Consider the following 20,126-nt stretch of genomic DNA (forward strand, 5'->3'; position numbering starts at 1 on the left):
TGGCGTTCCCATCCTGGGGAGGGCTCTGACCGTGCCCCACCAAAGGCAAGAATGCTCCCCGTGACTTGCCTCATCCTGCTCGTCCCTCTGTGCCAGTCCTCCCACGCCAAGAGCTGCCTGCCAGTGCTGCTCTCCACAAGTCCTCAGCTCTGAAACCCTGGCCCTCGCACAGCTTTGCTTTCACAGAATCACAAAGTTGGAAGAAACCTTCAAGATCATCGAGCCCGACCCCTTTCTTTCCACTCTGCTCCAGCCCTGCCACCCCACACCCAGTAGCACAGCCCTGCCTTGGGGATTCACCCTCTGCCACGGGCACCTGAGCCTGGCTGGGTTTCCTGCCTGGAAACTGAAAATATCCATGAGAGCTGCTTGGACTGGATCCCACTGGGGAGTTCCTTAGTGATGCTGCTGTTGGTTGTTGGTTGTAGCAACCGCCGGGCGTTCGGCAGCGGCTCCGGCCACCCAGCCTGGAGCAGAGGGACAGGAGGGGCTGGCAGAGGGGCTGCCCATGGACACTAGGAGAGATGCTGCACCAGGCAATCCCTTCCCCATTCCCACAGAGCTTGTGCCACACAGTGTGGAGCTTCCAAGCCTTTCCTTGTGGTATCACTTCTCCCAGAGGCTGAACCACCCTGACACTGAGCGATGCTGAGCGTTCAGGCATTGCTTTCTCACTTTGGAAGGTGTTTTGATGTGGGGGACAGCAGCCAGAGAAAACACAACTATTCCTCAAGCTGAGGGTTTTCCAGGAACATGGACTGAGCTGCTTTTGGATATCCAAGTCATTGGATTTTTTGTCGTCCTTGGATCACCCACCCATGTCAAAGCCATGGCCATCCAAATTATAAACATGTGCCTGGCCTCAGCATCCATTGGAGGGAAAAGGAAGCTCCTGCTGACCCTCGGGATCTCCTAGGCCAAGCCCATTTTTTCAAACCAGCCAACAAATATTGGACTGATGCAATGGAGAAGCTGCCTCAGAACATCCTCACAGGGCAACAAAGGTCTGTCCAGCCAGAGCCTGAACAGTCTCCTCCTTCCCTTCCATCCTACCAGACAACCACAGAATGGTCTGGACTGAAAGGGTCCCTAAAGCCCATCTCATTCCACCCTCTGCCATGGATAGGAACACCTTCCACTGGACTGGGTTGTCCCAAGCCCCATCCAACGAGGCTGTGAACACTTCCAGGGAAGTGAAATGATGCTTGTCTGCTTGTACAGAGAGAACCAGGGGCAGTTGTGCTATTCCACCCTGTGGCTAGTAAAGTATAGCAATACATGTATGTGGTTTTGACAGTCCATCCAGCTTATTATCTAATAAAATAAGCTTGGCATAATAAACGTTCTTGCTGTGATTTATGAAAAGACAAGAGCAATCCTCATGTTTTTTGCCTGATCTCACTCAGATATGTGACTTCTTCACCCTTTTTATCCTCCAGCTCCTCTGGAGGAGGAAAAGATGCTCTCTTCCTCCAATACCACTGCGCTGCCAAGCCCAGAACACCATAAAATATCTTGTTCTTGTAAGGGGAAAATGCACACACAATGTTGGATCTCACCCATATGGTGAATTTCTCCCAGCAGTTTCCCTGCAGACAACAAGGGGATGCCTTGCATCACACAGGCTTTGCTGGCCCCAGCACTACAAAAAACCTTTAGGACAAACACACCCAACACAGGGATGAAGCACAGCATGGAACTGAAACCATGGGGGAATTTTTAAGGCCAGCAGAAGGTGACAGCCCACCCTGGGAAGTGGCCAGGGCACCCCTGCTCCCACAGTGAGAGCCCTGGGGCCTTCACACCCTCCATTATCTCCATTCCACACTGAGCTGATGGTCTCATTGACTTTGTGACTGTAAACTGTTGATGTGGGAAATGTCAAATCATAAAACTGCAGGAAATCTTATGAGTGTGGAAGGGAAATGTTGTCCTTCAATGCAGCCTCTTGCTCTGTCTCTTGCTAATGTCCAGTCACTTGGTCCAGCAGGGAGAAGACCAAGGAGCAAAATCTTCCCTGATTTGTGCTGTAGGTCTGTTATCTGGCTCTGAGCAGCAGATCGAAGAGGGAGGTTATGCTCTGTGTTTGCAACTGAAAATGAAACATGATAACATCTCTAGAGTGGAAAATTACAGAGCCTAAGCGCAAGTAAAGCCTGTAGCAGTAAGAATTCAACACCTGACAGAGCCAGGGCTGGGGGCCTTGGGGTGCTGCCTTCATCTCACCATGGCAGGCCCAAGGCTCCTCTGCCCTGAACTCAAAAATGAGGGGTTTAACATATTCCTGCTCAAAACCCACGCCAGTAGGAAATGACAACACGGCGCACTTGGCATGCAAAGAGAATAGAAACGCATGAATTTGCCAAAGAAATCCATTCAGAAGGGAAGGGGTTATTCTGCCTGGCCAGCAGGATGTGTTTCCCCATAACACCCACACTACTCTTTGTGCCACCCACCCACCCTGGAGGACGCTGAAGGCTCTTGAGAACACCTGAGCCACTGGCAGGGACGCGAGGGCTGAAGGCTCTTGAGAACACCTGAGCCACTGGCAGGGACGGCCCCACCGCCTCTTACCTGGGTCATCTTGGCGAGGTCCAGCGAGGGCCGCTCCTCCTGGACCTCCTCGGGCCTCCTGCGCTTGATGCCCACCTTTTTGTCGTTGAGGACGCAGGGCTGGGAGCGGCTGCGGGCCAGGCCGGCGGCGCGGCGGCCCAGCTCGGGCGTGGAGGCGGGCGTGCTGCAGGCCGAGGGTGCGCCGTACTCCGAGCACGAGAAGCGCTCGTGCGAGCAGGACAGGGACCTCTGAATGTCCACCCTGTCTCCCCCGTGGGCTCCAGCAGCCGATCTCCTGGGCTGCCCAGCGCAGAGCGGGTTGGAGCGGGCAGGCAGGCTGAAGCTGGAGCTCCTCTGCATGGTGGCGAAGCCGTTGGAGTAGCGCTGCACGCTGCCGCCGCTGTAGCAGCGCCTCTTCTCCACCGGCGTCCACACCTTGGAGCCCAGGGGTCTCCACGAGGTCCCACAACCCGACATCTCATCCGAGAAGGACAGAGAGCGGCACTGGCGCTTGCTGGGAGGGGCGGAGGGGTGGCCGTGGGGGTCGCTGAGGCTCAGCTCCTTGATCAGGTTGGTGACGGAACAGGCGCCGGCTGTATCCCTGGGCCAGCGCGAGCCCTCCTCGCCCTTGTCCGACAGGCAGTCCCAGATGCTGGCGCCCGGCTGCTCGAGCTGGAGTGGACATTTCCTGCTGAGATCTCTCCATCTGTCATTTTCTGGTTCGGAAAGGAGAAAAGAAAGGGGGGGAAAAAAAAACAAACAACACACACGCACAGGCATTAGCGTTAATTAATTCCGCGACTCGCTTTCTACGTCCATAAACAAAAAGAGTAGCATATGGGACGTTTTCCAGTACAAATTAATTAACTCTTGGAATATGGTTTCCTGAACTGCCAGCAGAGTGGGTTGTGTGGTGTAGATGGAGAGAGAGACAAAGTGACAGTCCCAGCAGGAGCAAAACTGCTAGAAGAAGATAAAAACATGCCTCTGAATATTCCAGGTTGCACTAGCTAAGGGGAATTCAGCAGTGTAAAATGTTGTGGCTATTGGTTATCTCTGGGCTAAATCATGTCTCAGAGGTGTGTGGTTTGTCCTGGGCTCCACAACTGACAATTGCCTGAATTTACAGCTGAATTTAAAAAACATAGAATCACAGAATCGCTGAGGTTGGAAAAGCCTTCTAGGGTCGTTGAGTCCAATCATTAACCCAGCACTGCCAAGGCCACCACTGCCTCATGTCCGCAAGGGCCACGTGCACATGGCTTTTAAATCCCTCCAGGGATGGGGACTCCACCCCTGCCCAGGGTTGGACAGCCCTTTCCATGAACAAATTTTCCCTAAAATCCAATCTAAACCTCCCTTGGTGCAACTTCAGGCAGTTTCCTCTTGTTTTATTTACATTTTTACCTGGAAGGAGATCCCCACCTGGCTGCACTCTCCTGTTAAGAAATTGTGCAGAGTGAGAAGGTGCCCCCAGAGCCTTCTTTTCTCCAGGCTGAGCCCCCTCATCTCCCTCAGCTGTTTTTATCAAACTTGTGCTCCAGACCCTTCCCCAGCTTCCCATGGACAGCCACAGTGGAAGAGAGGATTAAGGAGGATGATCTCATTCCCACGCACATCCCACTAACAGCAAAAGAGGAAAGCAAAGCACCCTCAGGGCTGGGCTGCCCTGCAAAGGACGGGGCTCTTTGCAGATACACCTTCAACGCTCAGCAGGAAAACCATGGCAGGACAACCCCGCCAGCTGCTGCAGTGGAAAAAAGTCATCAGCCAACAGCCTCTCCCCAGTGCCTGTTTTTGTCGTTGGCTGCTGCACACACAGCAAAGCCGTGCTGGAGAACCCTCGCTGCCAAGTTTCACATGATTGTATCTAAACCAGGCGATATTTTGGGGGCTTTTTGGGTATTTCCACTCAGGCAACTGAAGGATGAATTAAAAGCCGTGCCCAGCCCGCAGCTGCAGGTACCAGCCTGGTAGGAAAGATGCAACGGTGCAGAACGCTTCTGACTAAGGTTTCAAGTCAGGAGGTCAGATTTGGGGCCCCTTGCACCACTCTTGGCCAATTTTCCCATTTCTCCCTTCTCCAGCTGCTGCCATAACAGCTCCAGCCACAAACAGCCTGGCTCTGCCCGCAGTAACCGCACGGCATTTCAACTGTTGCTCTCCTCATTTTAATAAACACAATGAAAAGTGAGAAATCTGCTCTAGACAACTCCATCTATGTTTAGATCTTTATTATTTTTCCTTTGTACTATGCTGCCAGCAGAGAGACTTCTTGGGTCAGGTCAGCAGACAAAAGAAACAGAAATAGAAGCCGATTTTTCATGGCAAGCTGCCACGAGCCTCTGGCTGGAGACTGTACAAAAGGCCTTGGTGAGGAGGATACGGGACACCTTCCTCTTTCACCCCTGCTTCAGCACAAACAGCTATAAATCTTCCAAACCTGGCAAAGAAAATGGTAAAAGCACCACTATCCCCAGCCCCAGCTTGGGGTTATTTGCTTTTCCCCTTGCACAATGTGAGCTGGCACAACCTGGCCCCTCTGAGTCCCCTGCCATCACTGACTAGTCCCAAAATACCAGGTAGCCCAGAAAATGGGTTTTCAGTGCAAGTAGGAAGCAGGTTGTCCTGAAAAAAATTGAAAATGGAGTAGTCTAAGGGCCGAGGGTATAATTAAAGAACTCTGGAAAGCCTTAGTGAGGAAAAGCAGCTGGTTTTCTGCTCAGTTTTTAAAGACTAAGAGTCCCATCCTGCGCACATTGATAACGATAATTGCACTGGAGCCATTAATTCTGCTGCAGTTAAACATGTATTAATTTTTTTTAAACTACAAACCTCAGTCTGGTTTACCCTGAGGCAAGCAATTTGTTCCAGGATAAAACCCACCACGAGAGCCCTTGGTCTGCAAGTGAGCTGCCTGGCTGGAAAACTCTCCTTTGCCTGTTGGAGAACAAAGGGACAACCAGAGCATGCTGTGAGTGCAGCCTGAGGGGTTCTTGCCCTGCTTAAACAGGTCCTTCTTGGCTGTTAGTGTCCCTGGATGAAACAGCACCTTACTTCTGGATTTTGACTTAAAACTGAAAAAAATAAACATTGACACCTCAACAAAACCCAGCTGTTCTCTCACAAAACCTTCACTGCGTCAAACAAACCCTCATGGTGCTCGTGGGCTGGAGTCACAGCCCAAAATTGGGGACATGGATGTTGTCCTCCATACTTGAGAGCTCTGCACTGCCCCACGGGGCACAGGATCCACCCTCAGAGCACCACAGCCAGGTTTCCAAAGGCTGAGCTCCAGGAGCTGCAGGAGCAGCTCACAGACACATCAGGCAGCTCAGTGATGGCCCTGAGCTTTCTATATGACTGCTGTGCCCCTCTGGTGACACAGAGTAAATTTTACTGGCCACTCATAACCACAGAGAAGGGTGTAAAACCAAAATGCTGACACAACTTTAACTACAGCGACACAAATGTGCTGCTATAATATTTTTACAGTTCCTTTTTATACATAATGCATGATCCTTCTGCTCAAGTTTCCTCTACGTTCTTTTCCCATGAAATAATTTACATTAATACATAATTTATTGTGGCAACTTGTAAAGCAATTAGAGGTTTCAATCAATTTTTCTTATCCTTTTTGGCAGATAAATTCTGTTTGGAACCTAACCCAAACATTTGTCTGGGCACAGGTGCACATCCAATTCCCTTTTTTTCCATGTTGTTCAAGTGGAATTTTGGTCTCACAGTTCCTGTGCACAGGGGAAAAGGCAGCCTGCATTTTCCACTGCCCCCTGTTTATGTTCAGGAGATAATTTCAAAGTGTGGGACACATTTAATGCTTGTAATTAGCTGATGGCAGTGCCAGGGAGCATTCCTAGTGCAGAAATAAGATCAAAATACGATGGGCAGAGCTGTGCTTCAACGGGAAATGAAAACAACAGCCCCAAAATCTGCTCTGGAGATTAAACACACCTGTGGGCTGTGGGCTCCTTGTGCCAACAGCCTGCATGGGGGAGGGAAATCCCAACCTTGACAGTGAAACCTGCCCAGCTCTTCAGTGGGATGCTCTGGAGAGGTGTATCTGCTCCAGATACACCTCAGCACAACTCCTCCAGCAGCTCCTTCTCTCTGCAGGGTGACTGCGTTTGAATGTGCACCAAGATGCTCCTCACTGATGGCCTTTCCAAAAAAAAAAAACCTAAAATCCAGAAAGCCCTGGTTCAGCAAGAGGAGGCATGAAAGCCTGGCAGGTGCTTTCAGGATGGATGCATTCAAGGGCCATCACCCCCATGAAGGGGTTCAAGGCTGGACTTGGCAATCTTGGAGGTCTTTTCCAACCTTCATGATCCCATGAGCTGGCTTTTCTCCTGGTTTCTTGGCTCTCCTCTGTCACCCAAGGATGGTGAAAAGCCACTTCCAAGAAAGAGCTGTGCAACAGTGAGCCCAAGGCTGCAGCCCTGCCCTGGCATGCTCAGAGCAATGATGCTGCCAAACATGGTGGAGGAGCGACGTGACAGTGCCAAAGGACAGACAAACTGACCTGAGTGCCCCATCCCTCACCCTGCTCTGCTGCAGCACCCTAGGAGGGCAAACTCAGAGAGCCCTCCAAGGGAAAATGGAAATGATGGCTGCTTTGAAAAGAGCACTTCCCAGAGGATGAGTGCAGGATCTGTCCCCAGTGGCTCAAAGCCATCCTCCTCCTCCTCCTCCTCCTCCTCCTCCTGCCTTTTACAACCAGGGCCAGGACTGGGATCCTGCATGGGCAAGCACCTTGTCACTGCCTCAATAAAACCCTGCCTGCAGCTTCCCTCAGAGATAATTTCTTGCTTACACAGAAAGCAGGAGATCACAGCTGTCAGCACACACCCACTGAGCTTCTCTTACTGGGTCAGGTTGGACAGGGCTTGGAGCAACCTGGGACAGTGGAAGGTGTCCCTGCCATGGCCAGAGGTGGAGTGAGACCATCTTTAATGTCCCGTCCAATTCAAACCATTCTGGGATTCTATTACTTTTGACTTCCTGTATTGGAATTTTTCTGTCTTTGGGTGGATAGCAAAAGGCATGGGCAGGAACACCTTCCACTATCCCAGGTTGCTCCCAGCCCCATCCAGCCTGATTTTGAACATTTCCAGGGATAGGGCATCCACAGCTGCTTTGGGCAGCCTGTGCCAGGCCCTCACCACTCTAATGCCACAATTTTCCAATATGCCACCTTTTTCTAGCACAGATATTATCACTGGGAACCTGCCACGGAGACTGCTGAGGAAGGAAAAGGAAAAAAAGGAGGGAAAAAATACCAAACCAGCAAACTATCCATCAGCAGGACAATTCTCACACTCCTGGGTGCTTCAAGGACCCATCAAGGAGAAGGGAAAGCAGTAGTTGTTAATTTATAGTTTTAGGCATTTCACCTTTAATCTTCCTTCAAGCAAAGGGCTATATAGAGATAAAACCCAATCTTTTTAGTAATATTATCATTTCACTGGCAGAAATATTTCTCACAAATCTAAAAGCCAAAAGATTATTTAGGTCACCCTGAGAATTGGACCTAACCATGCATCATCCAATATATCAAGTCTTTAAGGATGTTTACTCAATATAGTGAGTTTGGTTACAATCTATAATCCATTTTCAAATTCTTGTAGTGTTTAGTACCTTACAAGAAAAGCTCCAGAGTTTGGATGATGCTCTCCCTGGCAGAGGCTGAGCTTCCCTCTGCCCTCCTGCCCCTTGGCCAGAGGGTCCAGAAATAAACTGCCCTCCTGCCCAAAGCTGCCCTCATCCCAAAGGTATCAAAAAGGTTATTTTCTAAGATTCTCTTTTATCTAAAACCAAAAAAAAAAAAAAATCAGCCAACGTCCATCCAAACCTCCCACATAGGTAGGACTGTGAGTCTTTGCCTCATGTTGTCTGAGCTACCAGTCCAAACTTCACTGTGTTTATTTATCCCAGTGCTTTCAACCAACAGGGACTTGGCCCTTTGAACTAAAATATTCCCCAAGTTTTGCATTTTGACAGTAACTTATTTAAAAAGCCAAGCAAGTTTTCATCCTGGGTTAGTCTGTGATTGTGGCCTACATTTGGGGACATCAAGAACTCTCAGAGAAAATAACTAAAATGAAACCCAAGCTAAGCAATGCCCTCACAGGAGGGAAGGATGGGCTCCTCCTGACTGGGCATGACAGGGACCACAGCAGGGCAAGCTGAGGTCAAGGAGGTGACATTCAGTTCCCTCAGAAGGAGGATAATTTGGCAGAAGGCTCTGTAAAGGCTCTTAAAGACAGGCTGCTCCTCAATTAGGGAGAGAGTCTGTATCTGCTGAAGAGCCTGCCAGTGCCACAGTGCAAGACAAAACCATCTGATTTGGGTTCTTTGTTCCTCACTCATGTTTGAAAGGCAGGGGAGAGGGAAGGGGCTGTCTCTATCCCTTCTTGACTTTGATTTTCACCTGAAAAACCCCACAAATGCTGTCCATCTCCCCAGACTGCCAATGGCTGGAGCTATCAGAGATCTTGGGGACATCTCCTGTCAGTGCATGTGCTCTCATTAACACTAATGAGAGCTGTGCCCATGAGCAACAGGGGCAGCCTCTTTGTCTGTGGAGGGTTGGCTCTCACAGCAAGGAGCTTGGCTCAAACTTGACCTACAATTTTAATTGGGTTTTGAGGCCTGGCCCAGTGATTGGCTCCCTGCTAGGAAGGCCAAAGAGAAGAGCGCAGCAGCACATCCTGTGGCACTATCAGTGTTTCAGCATCATCAGCCAAGGCACCAATCCTCCATCCATTTTGGTGGCTGTTCAGCATAAAATCTGATAGCAAGCTCTGACATAAATGGCATCAAACATATTATATCATGGTTCCTGTCAACAGCAAAAATGAGACATTTTCCTTATTGTTTGAGGCCTGTGCAACCACTTTGTGCAGGTGGTAGAACATCTCAGTGAGAATGCTGTTATTTATTGCTTGCATCATGCAAACAGTCTTGGGCTGGGTACTCAAACACAACCTCAGACCCCAAATGTTTATCATCTCAGCTGTAAGAGTAGCTCTAAAAATAAGCAGATGTAGCAAAGGGGAGGGGAAAGGAGATAAGCAATTCACTCAGCAATGGCAACAGGGCACAAAAAGTACCTCTGGGGGGGGAGAGGGGCACAGGTGTGGTGGGGTGGGCTGCAGGGGAGTGGTTTTGGAGACATCCAAAAGTCAGGACAGCCTCCCACCCATCACTGTGAGGAAGTGGGAGCAGGGGAAACACAGAGAGAAGTTTCTGTACTCACCCATCACGCCACAGGAGAAGAGGGTAGGTCCTTGACTCATCTTTGGAGTGTGCTGCAAACAACCAGAAAAACTATTTCACTTCTCACAGACCCAGCCTGGGCATCAGACACCACCCTCCAGCCTGGGCAGAGCCTCCCATGGCCCTGATCCAGCAGGGACCAGGGGACAGACACAGCCACCTTTCCTCAAGAAAATCAACTTTAATTAAACTCTGGGCAGAGTCCTTGACAAGGCTTGCAGACCAAGGGTCCTGCAGCCAGCCCTTACCTCAGGGAAGAGCTGCAATGAGGTCCCAAAACTCTGGAGAAACTAAAATGGGAGCTGCAATTCAATGGTAATCCTGGATTGGGCAAGAAAGGAGCAAAAGTGGTATCTTGAACCTCATCCAAGCCCATTAAGGCCTCCCCACCTAGGTACAAAGCAGCTATTTAGCTTTTTCAAGTATATAATGTGTTTCTAAGGCAAGGTATCCTCACCTCAGCACTTCTGGGGAGTCTGCACTCAGATTGTGCTGATTTGCACTAAAAACAGAGGGAAATGCCACTGCATGGGTACAAAATAATCCTGGTTGCTTTTCACACTGTTTTTTTTTTTCTCAAGAATTTTCCTCTTGACAGCGTAAGAGACACCATCAGACTTCTAAAAATGAGCATGGATGGGTTCACATGTAATAAATCAATATGTTACCCACAGCTGCATGCCATTTCAGCTATGCCTGCAAAAACACACTTTCATACTAATTGTTCCTTTATTATCCCTAAAAATATCCATATTCTGGCTTCTGAAGTGTCTATCCTGGCAACACCATCCCGTCTGACTGGGGCTTTACATCATCTGAGGGAAGCACCAGCACAGCCCCCATGTCCATCTGCACTGCCATAACTGTGTTTTATCTGGCATTGGGCCACTGCACTCACACCTTCCCTCCTGATCCACGTTTCACACGTTGCCTGCTCACATAACTATAGAATCTTACAATGGTTTGGGTTGGAAAGGACCTTAAAGACATCCAGTTCCACCTGGGCAGGGTCACCTTCCATGTGTCCAGGTTGCTCCAAGCCCCATCCAACCTGGCTTTGGACACTTTCAGGGATGGAGCAGCCACAGTTTCTCTGTGCCAGAATCTCCAGTGCATCATGAGGACTGGAGATTATATAATAATAATAATAATAATAATAATAATAATAATGATGATGATGATGATGATGATGATGATGATGTACCAAAAGACGGCACCTGAGCAATCCAATAAAGGCTCCCACCTCCTATACAGAATGCTGGAAATAATGAGTGTAGAGGGATAGGGAGGCACAGAACAGCTACAGGGTGTGGATGTGGAGAAGGTAAATAAGGGTCAGTCACCTCTGGGGCATGTGCCACTTTTCTGGGTGAAGTGAGGATATCTCCATCTGTCAAGCCCCACCTTATGATCCATCAGCAGAATTAATCAGGAGGCAGAGAGAACAGGCAGCTGTCTCCAAGGAGCAGCCAAAGTGGAGCAGAGATGGAAGTGGGACAAGCCCCAGAGAAGGCAGGGGCTGTGCCAGTGCACATCTGTGTGCCAGCCCCAGAGAGCAGGCACTGTCTGCAAGGCAGGAGGGAGAGGAGCCTGACATATGTCCCATATCGAGTAGAATTAGCATTTTGTAAGAATTTTTATACCAAACTGGGAGCTGAACCAAAGGAGCCCACTGGCTGTTGGCAGGAGGCACTGCCCCAGTGCTCAGACATTTATTTCCTTTGGGTTTTGCTTTTTGGCCTTCCCCATGAAGACAACAGAAAAATTCTTGCTTTCTTCAGTGGATCAGCCTTCTTGTGATTGTCTGCCCAATTTAACAATCCAGGCAACCCAGCAATTCCCCTTGTGGACCCAGGACTGTCCCTGCACTCCTGACCCAGCCCCAGAGCTGTGGGAAGCACTGGGCAAACACAGGAGGCCAGAGTTTTGTGTTACAGCTCTGCATCTCTACCACCAGACACCCCGAGCACCCAGCCCTTCTCTGAGGAGGAGAAGAAATTGCTCTCACCTGCCCCTCTGCAGCCAGCTGCCCTTCACCTGCCCCATACACTGCCCAGGGCACAGCTGGCATTGGAAGATGAGGCTTCCCCCTTCCCACCCTGAGCAGCAGGAGCTAACACTACAGCAAGGGTGTATTTCTTAATGTATCAATACCCTTCCCAAATCTCACCCTTTTAAGGCAGTATTTTCCACTGCTGCTGGCTTGCTCACCTTCTCCTCTGCCTTTCCCTGCCAGGGCAGCCTGCCTTCACCCCAGCACAGTGTGCTCTCTGCCTGGGGAGCCCAGCTGGACACTCTGCCATCCCCAGCAAACTCAGGCTTTTCTATTTCTTTTATGTTCAGAATGCCCATTTATGGCTCATCCTGCCAGATGCTTCCTGCTGTGTTCCTGCACACCCTTATCTGACACTCTCAGAGCCTTTGGTCCAGTTTCTCCTCAGACCATGCCCATCTCTCCAGGAGAACAGAGGGGCAAATGGCTCCAACCAGCCTTGTTCTGATGGCTCTCCATCACCCTGCACCTCCTCATTTGCTCTGACCCTGCCTCCAGCCTTGGTGCCCCTTATTTTCCCCTACCACAGGTACACTCAGCCCTCACAGCATCCTTCAGTTTGTTTGACACCCCTCATTTGTTGTTTTTTTTTTTGTTGTTGTTGTTGCCAGCTCGTTCAGCATGGTGGATTTGCACCTCTCCAGGCTCCCAGAGAAATTAGCTACCACAGCACTGCCCTTCACCATCTCCCACTTAATCCTGCTTCCCACTTGCTCATCCTCCTATTAATGATCAGCATCTGTTCTCTGTCGGTGAAGCAACTTCTCACCTGTGTTGTTCACAGCATTGATTTGATTTTTTTGTGCTGTTTATCCCCTTTGGTGCTTACTGAAATCCACATATGCAAAAGCCACAGCACTCCAATCACTTACTAATCACCTGCTCCTTGGATATTAATGCAGCTTTGTAGAAATCAGCACTACAAACCACCTAAAGATCCATCCCTGCAGGAAAGAAAACCCTTATTACAAAGCTACAGCAAAGTTCTTGGCAGTGAAAGACTTCTGAGCAGAGATTTCACAAAGCTTACCAGCTCAGTCCTGCATGTTACAGAATCAGCACCTTTGTTTTCCCGAGTTTTGGTTAAGATCATCACCATGGTAATGCAGTCCTGCCTCCATCAGGGTCCAGGCAAAGGGTGCTGGCAGCTGGGGGCTGGCAAAGCTCCTCTGTCAATCCATGATCCCCCAGGAGAGGCTGGGCCCTGCCAGCTCCTCGGGGATGTGCAGGGACAGCCTCGGGGTGGGGAAAGCTCCTGCACAAAGAGAGAGAGAGAGAGAGAGGAACAGCTTTAGGGGGGTGGATGCACAGGGCAAAGGGGCAAGCACTGCCCCAAAAACAGCCTGATGGTGGCTGCTTGAGGGGTGTGTTTATTTTAGGATCTTAAACGTTGTGGATGTCCCTCGGCTCCCCACCAGCACAGCATGGGGCACTCACAGGAGCTGTAGGAAGCACACAAGGTCTACACAGGGACACAAGTATTGCAGGCAAATCAATAAAGTTTCCTCTGAATTCTCCATTTGAAGAGGGGACTGGCATCCCCCATACTGAAGATACAAAAGATTGAAAGAAGAGCTCATTAGAGCTCCAGGGTTGATCTCACAGAAACCCTTTGCCCGCAGACCAGCTGGGAGCAGATGTCCAGCAGAAAAAGCCTCTCCAGCATCATTATGGCTGTGAAATCCCCTGGATGCACCTATCCCACCCAGTCCCTCCATGATTCCCCATCTAGGAAGAGCCCTGTAGGGAGAAACACGAGGCAAAGAGTCTGCAAGGAAGGAGGGACAGCTCCTTGCCCTGAAACCCTAAGGGCCACACCATGCCTCTTGATCTCCACCTATTTCTTAGGTAGTTTTAGGTAACAAAAGTTAAGGCTGGACAACAAGGAGGCTTTTGAAATGAAAACTGCAAGCCAGCTCATACAGCCCTGACCAGGAGCCCTGCCTCGCCCCCTGGCATCCTCCCCAGCAGATTTATTCCCTTGTCAAGCAGACAGATTGCAACTGAAATCTGATTACCGAAATCAGCGTTTTCCCCAAATCACTCCCCTAATCCTGTTTCTCTATTTTGCTGCTTTGCTTGTTAATGCAAACAACCAAACTCACCATGTGCACAATCCAAAGGGCACAAAACACTGATCTTGTACCATCCAGTCAAAGCCAATTGTGATGTTTAAGGATGATAGATGAAAATGTTCCACTAGGTATTAACCCTTATTAAGCCATGAACTGATATGGCTTCTCTTCCCAGCTCCTGAATCATCCTGTCCATGTTTACTTGGATTAGAGCTTGCAGTGGTGTTAAGAGTAGCTCATTTAAAGGCCAGCTGGCTGGTAAAGAAAAATCACCTTCTATTATTTTATGAGGACAAAGTTCATCCAGAGTGCAAAGCCAAGATTGGGAATCAATACATTTTCTGAAGATTTACTGTTCCCAAGGGTGCCTGGTCCAGTCTCCAGCTTTCTGTGGGATATCAATGGAATCATAATTTACAGCTTACTGGTAACTTCATCATAAACCTCTGGGCAGCCCAGTGACCAAGTGAAAACTGTCAGATAGAGAAGTAAACATTTCAGAGTGTCAAAATGACACAAAATTTGTGAGCAGGGTTGGATAGGATACTGGGAAGGAATTCAGGCCCTGGCACAGGGCGCCCAGAGCAGCTGTGGCTGCCCCTGGATCCCTGGCAGTGCCCAAGGCCAGGCTGGAGCAGCCTGGGACAGTGGAAGGTGTCCCTGGCAGGGGGTGGAATGAGATGGTGTTTAAGGTGCTTTCTGAACCACACCCTTGTGTGACTCTGTGATTTCCATCTATCCCAATCTCAGCTGTCCCTGACCCTGACACAGCCAGGAGTGCTGGCTGCAGTGACAAACTCTGTGCTGGGAGGACACTGGGGCACCATTGGCACAAAGATCAAACAAGGGTTCAGAGCAGCCTGAAAGCAGCTAAGCACCTTCACCAGGTATGATTTCTCCAGGAATAATTGCCCTTCCCTGAGGTGATGGATAATGCTGCAGCAGCAGACTCGGGTACACACCCAGGCAGGAGCAGCAGCAAGTACAGACAGAGGCTCCCTGCCCTGGCCAGGATGCAGCACACACCATCATCACACCTCCCTGCTCCTCTGCAAGCCCTGCAATTAACACAGCCCTAATGACAGGCAACACAGCAAAGTGCTGCCAAGCTGGCAGCCACCACCACCCCCAGCACTGGGGCTGAGGCACTTGCAGGTATCAGCAACTTCAGCCACTGCTTGGCTGGGTTTTGGAACCATCCCCATGGAGAAACTGCAGTAAAAAAGGGAAACTTTCCAGTGAAATGTGATCTCTGGCTCCCCATCCTGCCTCCCAGGGCTCCTGACGCACGGCCCTGCCCTGTCACATCCTCTGCATGCAAACAAGTGCCATGGGACACAAACTGCAGGGCCAGGATGGACCCTATTGATGCTGAGGAGGAAACCACTGTGTATTTATAGCCTGCATGCTTTCACACACACACACACACACACACACATGGTAATAAAAAGATGCTCTGCAGGGACCATTAATTACTTTAAGAAATGTATTTCCTCATTTGCAATCAGATAAAGGAACTGTCTTCATCATGATGTCAAGGTTAAGTTTAGAGCCACGGCCACTGGGATTGACACAATCTCCTGAGCTCTATGAAAAGCCCCCAAGAAACTCTAGGGCACAGAACTCCCCAAATTTTAGTAAACCCTGCTTTCTACATGGTTCAAAACACAGAGCAAGCAGAAGCCTCATGTGATCTGTGCAGTGGCAGAGGTGGGAAGAGGTTTCTCTCAGAGCTGCTTTCTAGACAGTATCACGCCTATGGAGTGTTTGGCTTGGAAAAAAAAATAAGTGAAATGATCCAAGTCTCATCCACAGGCTTGAAAGACAAATTCTGGGGAGCAAACATGTTCCTTGTGAGGCACCAGCACAGCCTTAGAGCTGCTCACAGGGGACAAACAGCCCTTCCCTGCAGGGGGGTCTCACACATGACTGTGTGACACAGCAGGCTCCAGCACCACGCACAGCCATGCCCTGCTCACCTGATACACTGAACTGCATGGAAAGGACCTCAAGATGCAGCAAACTGTCTGCCAGAAGCTCTGCCATGGCTGGAGGGAGCCTGAGCAGTGACCAGTGTCACATCCCCATGCAAATGATGAAAAACGTCCCCACAGAAAGGGTTACCAAGCCTGGAGTGCCCATCCCTGCTGGAGGGATTTAAAAGCCCTGGGGATGTGGCACTTGGGGACATGGGTTAGTGGTGGCCTGGCCCATGCTGGGGAAACAGTTGGACTCCATGATCTCAGAGGTGTTTTCCAACCCTACCAGCTCCATGATTCCATGGTCTGACCCCCAGAAATTCCTTGTGGAGATGACTGAGGACCAGCATCACACAGATTTCCACTTGCTGTGGGATCACCACCCTCAGCACAGAACACATTCAACCCCTCTCCAGCTCAATAATCCATCTCCAGCCACACACACTGACATAAAACCTACTTACAGTGGAAAGGGCACAGGGAACAAGGAGCTGGAGCTGTGTTTTGCATACTGATACATCTCACAAGCAGAACAGTGAGAATTCTCTCAGAATATAAATCACCTGCCCCTGCTGAATTTTTAATGCTGATCAAAGTGAAGAAGCCGTGACCCAAGCAGGACCCCACTCCCTAGCCCTGCCCCAGCAGCATTCCCTGTGCTGTGCTCGTAGAAAATGGCTGAGCAAGGAGCCTCTGGGATTTCTGGAGTTTATTCAATGCAGGTTAGACCCACGTGTCTGAAGAACCAAAGCTGATCCTGTTGGATTTTCTGCTCCTTTCTGACCCAGAGATGGGGCAACTGAGAGGTGTTTTAAAAAACTTTTATTCCATTTTCAGTCTCATGAGAAGGGTGAGGCAATACAGATGTTATAATTCACACCATCACAATCAGAAGATATTTTCTAATTACAATACACTATAAATGTAGTCCTACTACAAATAAGTCCTGCTACAATACAATTTTAATAGTTCTGTTTCTCTAAAGTATCTAATCTTATTTACAAAGCCATCCTTTGAAATTTGTTTTTAGTTCAGTTTTTCTCTTGACAATGTCTGTCCTATTCTATAGTATTTCTAAGTCAACATTTCTTATCTCAAAGTTTACATACAAATATACACTATGTAAAACTTGTGTTAAATTTTTAAAATTGTCTACAAATCCATTTCCCACATAATCTCTCCGGGCCAAACTCTGAGCACGATTCTAGGGCTGCACCACCATCCCACCCTCACCAGTGACACAGAAATTCCCTCCACTGTGCACACCTTGACTTCTCTGTGCACAGCTGGTCACCCCCTCCCAAACCCTACAGGGGGCTACAAAGAATTTGGGGAAAGAGCCAAAACTGGTGACTGTAATTGAAAATTGTGGGGTTTCATGTTTTCTGCAAGCATAACACAACAATATTCACCCAAAACAAAAGTCATGCCTCTCTCCCCATCCTTCCACTTTTTAGAAGTGATTTGGGCTACACTGAATCTCCTCATGGCACAGCCTGTCTCACCCTCAGGGCTTTGGACAATGCCAAGGGGTACATCTTCAATTTCTTGATTTATTGTGCTAGGAATTTGGAAAAAATCCACAAAGTCTATCATTTGCATGTAGCTCAGTCTGGGTTTATTTCCTCACTCAGGCAATAATTTGTCTTCTGCAACAGGGCTGAGCAGGCTCAGCTCTGGGCAGTTTGTTCCCCTTGCTTGAGTCTATGACATTAGAGAATATTGACTTTATTTATGGGGTGAAAACCTCCCATAAATGTGAAAGATGCCATTCAGGGCCCGAGAAGAAATCTTTACACTCCGGAAATGCCCCATGGACCAGTCCCGAGCAAACAGGATCACGAGCCAGCACACGTGGCCTTCAAAGGATGGAATTTCCACGGAGGCGGCTGCTTCAGGATTGTCCCCTGGGACTCTGTCAAGAGCAGAGAGCTGCCCCAGGATGCCCAGCCTTGGCAGGAGAAAGGCTGCAGCCCTGCCCATGTCTCCCTGGGCCTGCAGTCAGTTCCTCCTGCTCCACAGGGTGCTGGAAGGACAAACACCATGCAGAGCACCATGGCTCTCACACAGTGTGCGCTCCTGCACAGCTCCTGCCTGGCAAAATCTTGTGCTGCCCCATGCTCCAGGTACTCAGAGGCTACCAGCCAAAGAAAAGGAGCAAGGAAATGCCTTCCTCTGCCTCTGCTTGCACCCAGGCCAGACTCCTCCAGGGCTAACAAGGCAAGGACACGCTTTGAGCACAAATTAACAAGTAAAGGACTTTCCTGCATGTAACACAGCAAGGGGGGGAGCAGTGTGTGAGGTGAGCATGGCTCCATGGGTGTGCACAGCCTCAGGAACCATAATCAGCTCAGTGCCTGTGAGGAACAGCACAGGAACACAGGCTCTCCCCAGCACAGCCCAGAGCTCACCTGCCCTGGATGGAGCCTGGATGGATAAATACCTTAAGACTGTAGGACCCTCATGTGAAGCCCAACAAAATGATCACTTAGAACCTTCCAAAAATTGAAATTTTCTGCCTGAACTACAGCCACGCTAGGAAATCCATAGCCAGAAGGAGCTCGAGGTCTCCCAGGACAGCACCCATCCCATGGGGCCACCTTAGGAACCAAAAATGCCACGTGCAGCCAGCACAGATGGAGCCTGAGACAACCCTCACTACCAGGAACCACAGCCACACCAGGCTCCTGCCCACAGCCATAAATGAATGAACAAGCAAACAAAACTCTCTCATTTCAACCCATCCCCTGCTCCACATGCCTGGGCACTGCCTCAGCCTGACACCAAAGTCACACAAGGCAGAGGGTCCCCTGCACTCCAAGCCCCAAACCACACATCCAAACACCCCCAAATCTCCAGGGAGAGCCTCGAGTCCAAGCTCATGCCCAGATCTACGTGCTTGGGTTGAACCTCAACAGCAGGCAAGCACTCACAAGAAAAGGAATAAGGAATTAAGGAAAATTACACAGCAACTACCTGGGTAAAAGGTTTATTGCCCCCTTAGTGCTCTTAGGGAACAGGAGTGGCAGGGGAGGGAGTCCTGGGCACAGCAGCAGCAGAAGGACTGAAAGGACAGGGCAGGGGCAGAGGTGCTTTGTCTCAACATCTTTAGCTCGAAGGAAATGGTGCTGGCAGTGACTTTGCCTTTTCCTCCCTGGCAACTGAAAAGGAAAAGAAGAAAGCAAAATTAGTCATTGCAAAACAGCCACCAGCAAGAGAGAGGTGCAAGAGAGGAGCTGTGGGAAGCAGCAGGACAGGGGGAATGGCTGCAAACTGAAAGAGAGTAGGCTTGGATCAGATATTAGGAAAAAATTCTTCCCTGTGAGGGTGGTGAGGGTCCAGCACAGGTTAACCAGAGAAGCTGTGGCTGCCCCATCCCTGGAAGTGTGGGCCGTGCAGACAGAGCCTACAGCTGATCCCAGTCCCAGTGACCACAGAAATTACACATTTTCTTGGAGCAAACCTGTAACTGTTGCCTATTCCACTCATTAGGGGACTGCTTCTACCTTTGAGTAGTATTTCCATGGAAGTATTGTCCCTGGGAGGGTGGTCCCTGGAGCAGAGCAGCAGCAGCAGCAGCAGCAGCAGCAGTCCAGCCTGCTGGTCCATCTCACCTTTCTGTGGGTTTCCCCCGCCGCCCCAGTTGTGAGATTTATTACAAGAATTTGCAGTGGTCTGTGAGACACTGTGAGTGTTGGCCACGCTCCCAAAAGCTAAGGAATTGCTGAATTGAGAATTGCTTTGGCTGCTTAATCTCAACAACTAGGGATGCTGAACAAGGCAGCACGGTCTGGGTTTACTTTTAATTACTGCTCAGAGCATGCTGCTCTGGTAAACAGACACAAAACCCAGTTCTTGTTCCTTCCTTATATTCTTTTCTCATACACAGCCTGAGATGTCAGAGCTGAAGTCAGCCCCACCACACTGCTTTTACTGACTCACTTCTCAAGCATAAACAACTCCAAATAGCTCATGAACCCCTCAGAGTACCTGTATCAAACAACCTCCATCTGCTTACAGACACCTAATAATGCTCTCAGGGTTAGAACCACTGAATGGTTTGGCTTGGAAGGGACCTTAAATCTCATTCCAAACCCCTGCCATGGGCAGGGACACCTTCCATGTGTCCAGGTTGCTCCAAGCCCTGTCCAACCTGGCCTTGGACACTTC

The 20,126-nt window shown here is 49.6% G+C and overlaps 1 protein-coding gene across 1 annotated transcript in view; it reads right to left on the minus strand.

The window, feature by feature from the left end:
- Window positions 1–20,126, minus strand: part of FAM53B (family with sequence similarity 53 member B) — a 46,927-nt gene that overhangs the window by 16,234 nt on the left and 10,567 nt on the right. The window contains exons 2-5 of the mRNA XM_066554450.1: window positions 18,933–19,117; window positions 12,933–13,157; window positions 9,830–9,881; window positions 2,575–3,269 (exon numbers count right to left, since the gene is read on the minus strand). Of these exons, the coding sequence (XP_066410547.1) occupies window positions 2,575–3,269; window positions 9,830–9,881; window positions 12,933–13,001 (816 nt within the window). The 5' untranslated portion in view covers window positions 13,002–13,157; window positions 18,933–19,117. The remainder of the gene's footprint in view (window positions 1–2,574; window positions 3,270–9,829; window positions 9,882–12,932; window positions 13,158–18,932; window positions 19,118–20,126) is intronic.

The sequence above is a fragment of the Molothrus aeneus genome, chromosome 8 (genome assembly GCF_037042795.1).
Source record: "Molothrus aeneus isolate 106 chromosome 8, BPBGC_Maene_1.0, whole genome shotgun sequence".
In the NCBI taxonomy this organism is placed as follows: domain Eukaryota; kingdom Metazoa; phylum Chordata; class Aves; order Passeriformes; family Icteridae; genus Molothrus; species Molothrus aeneus.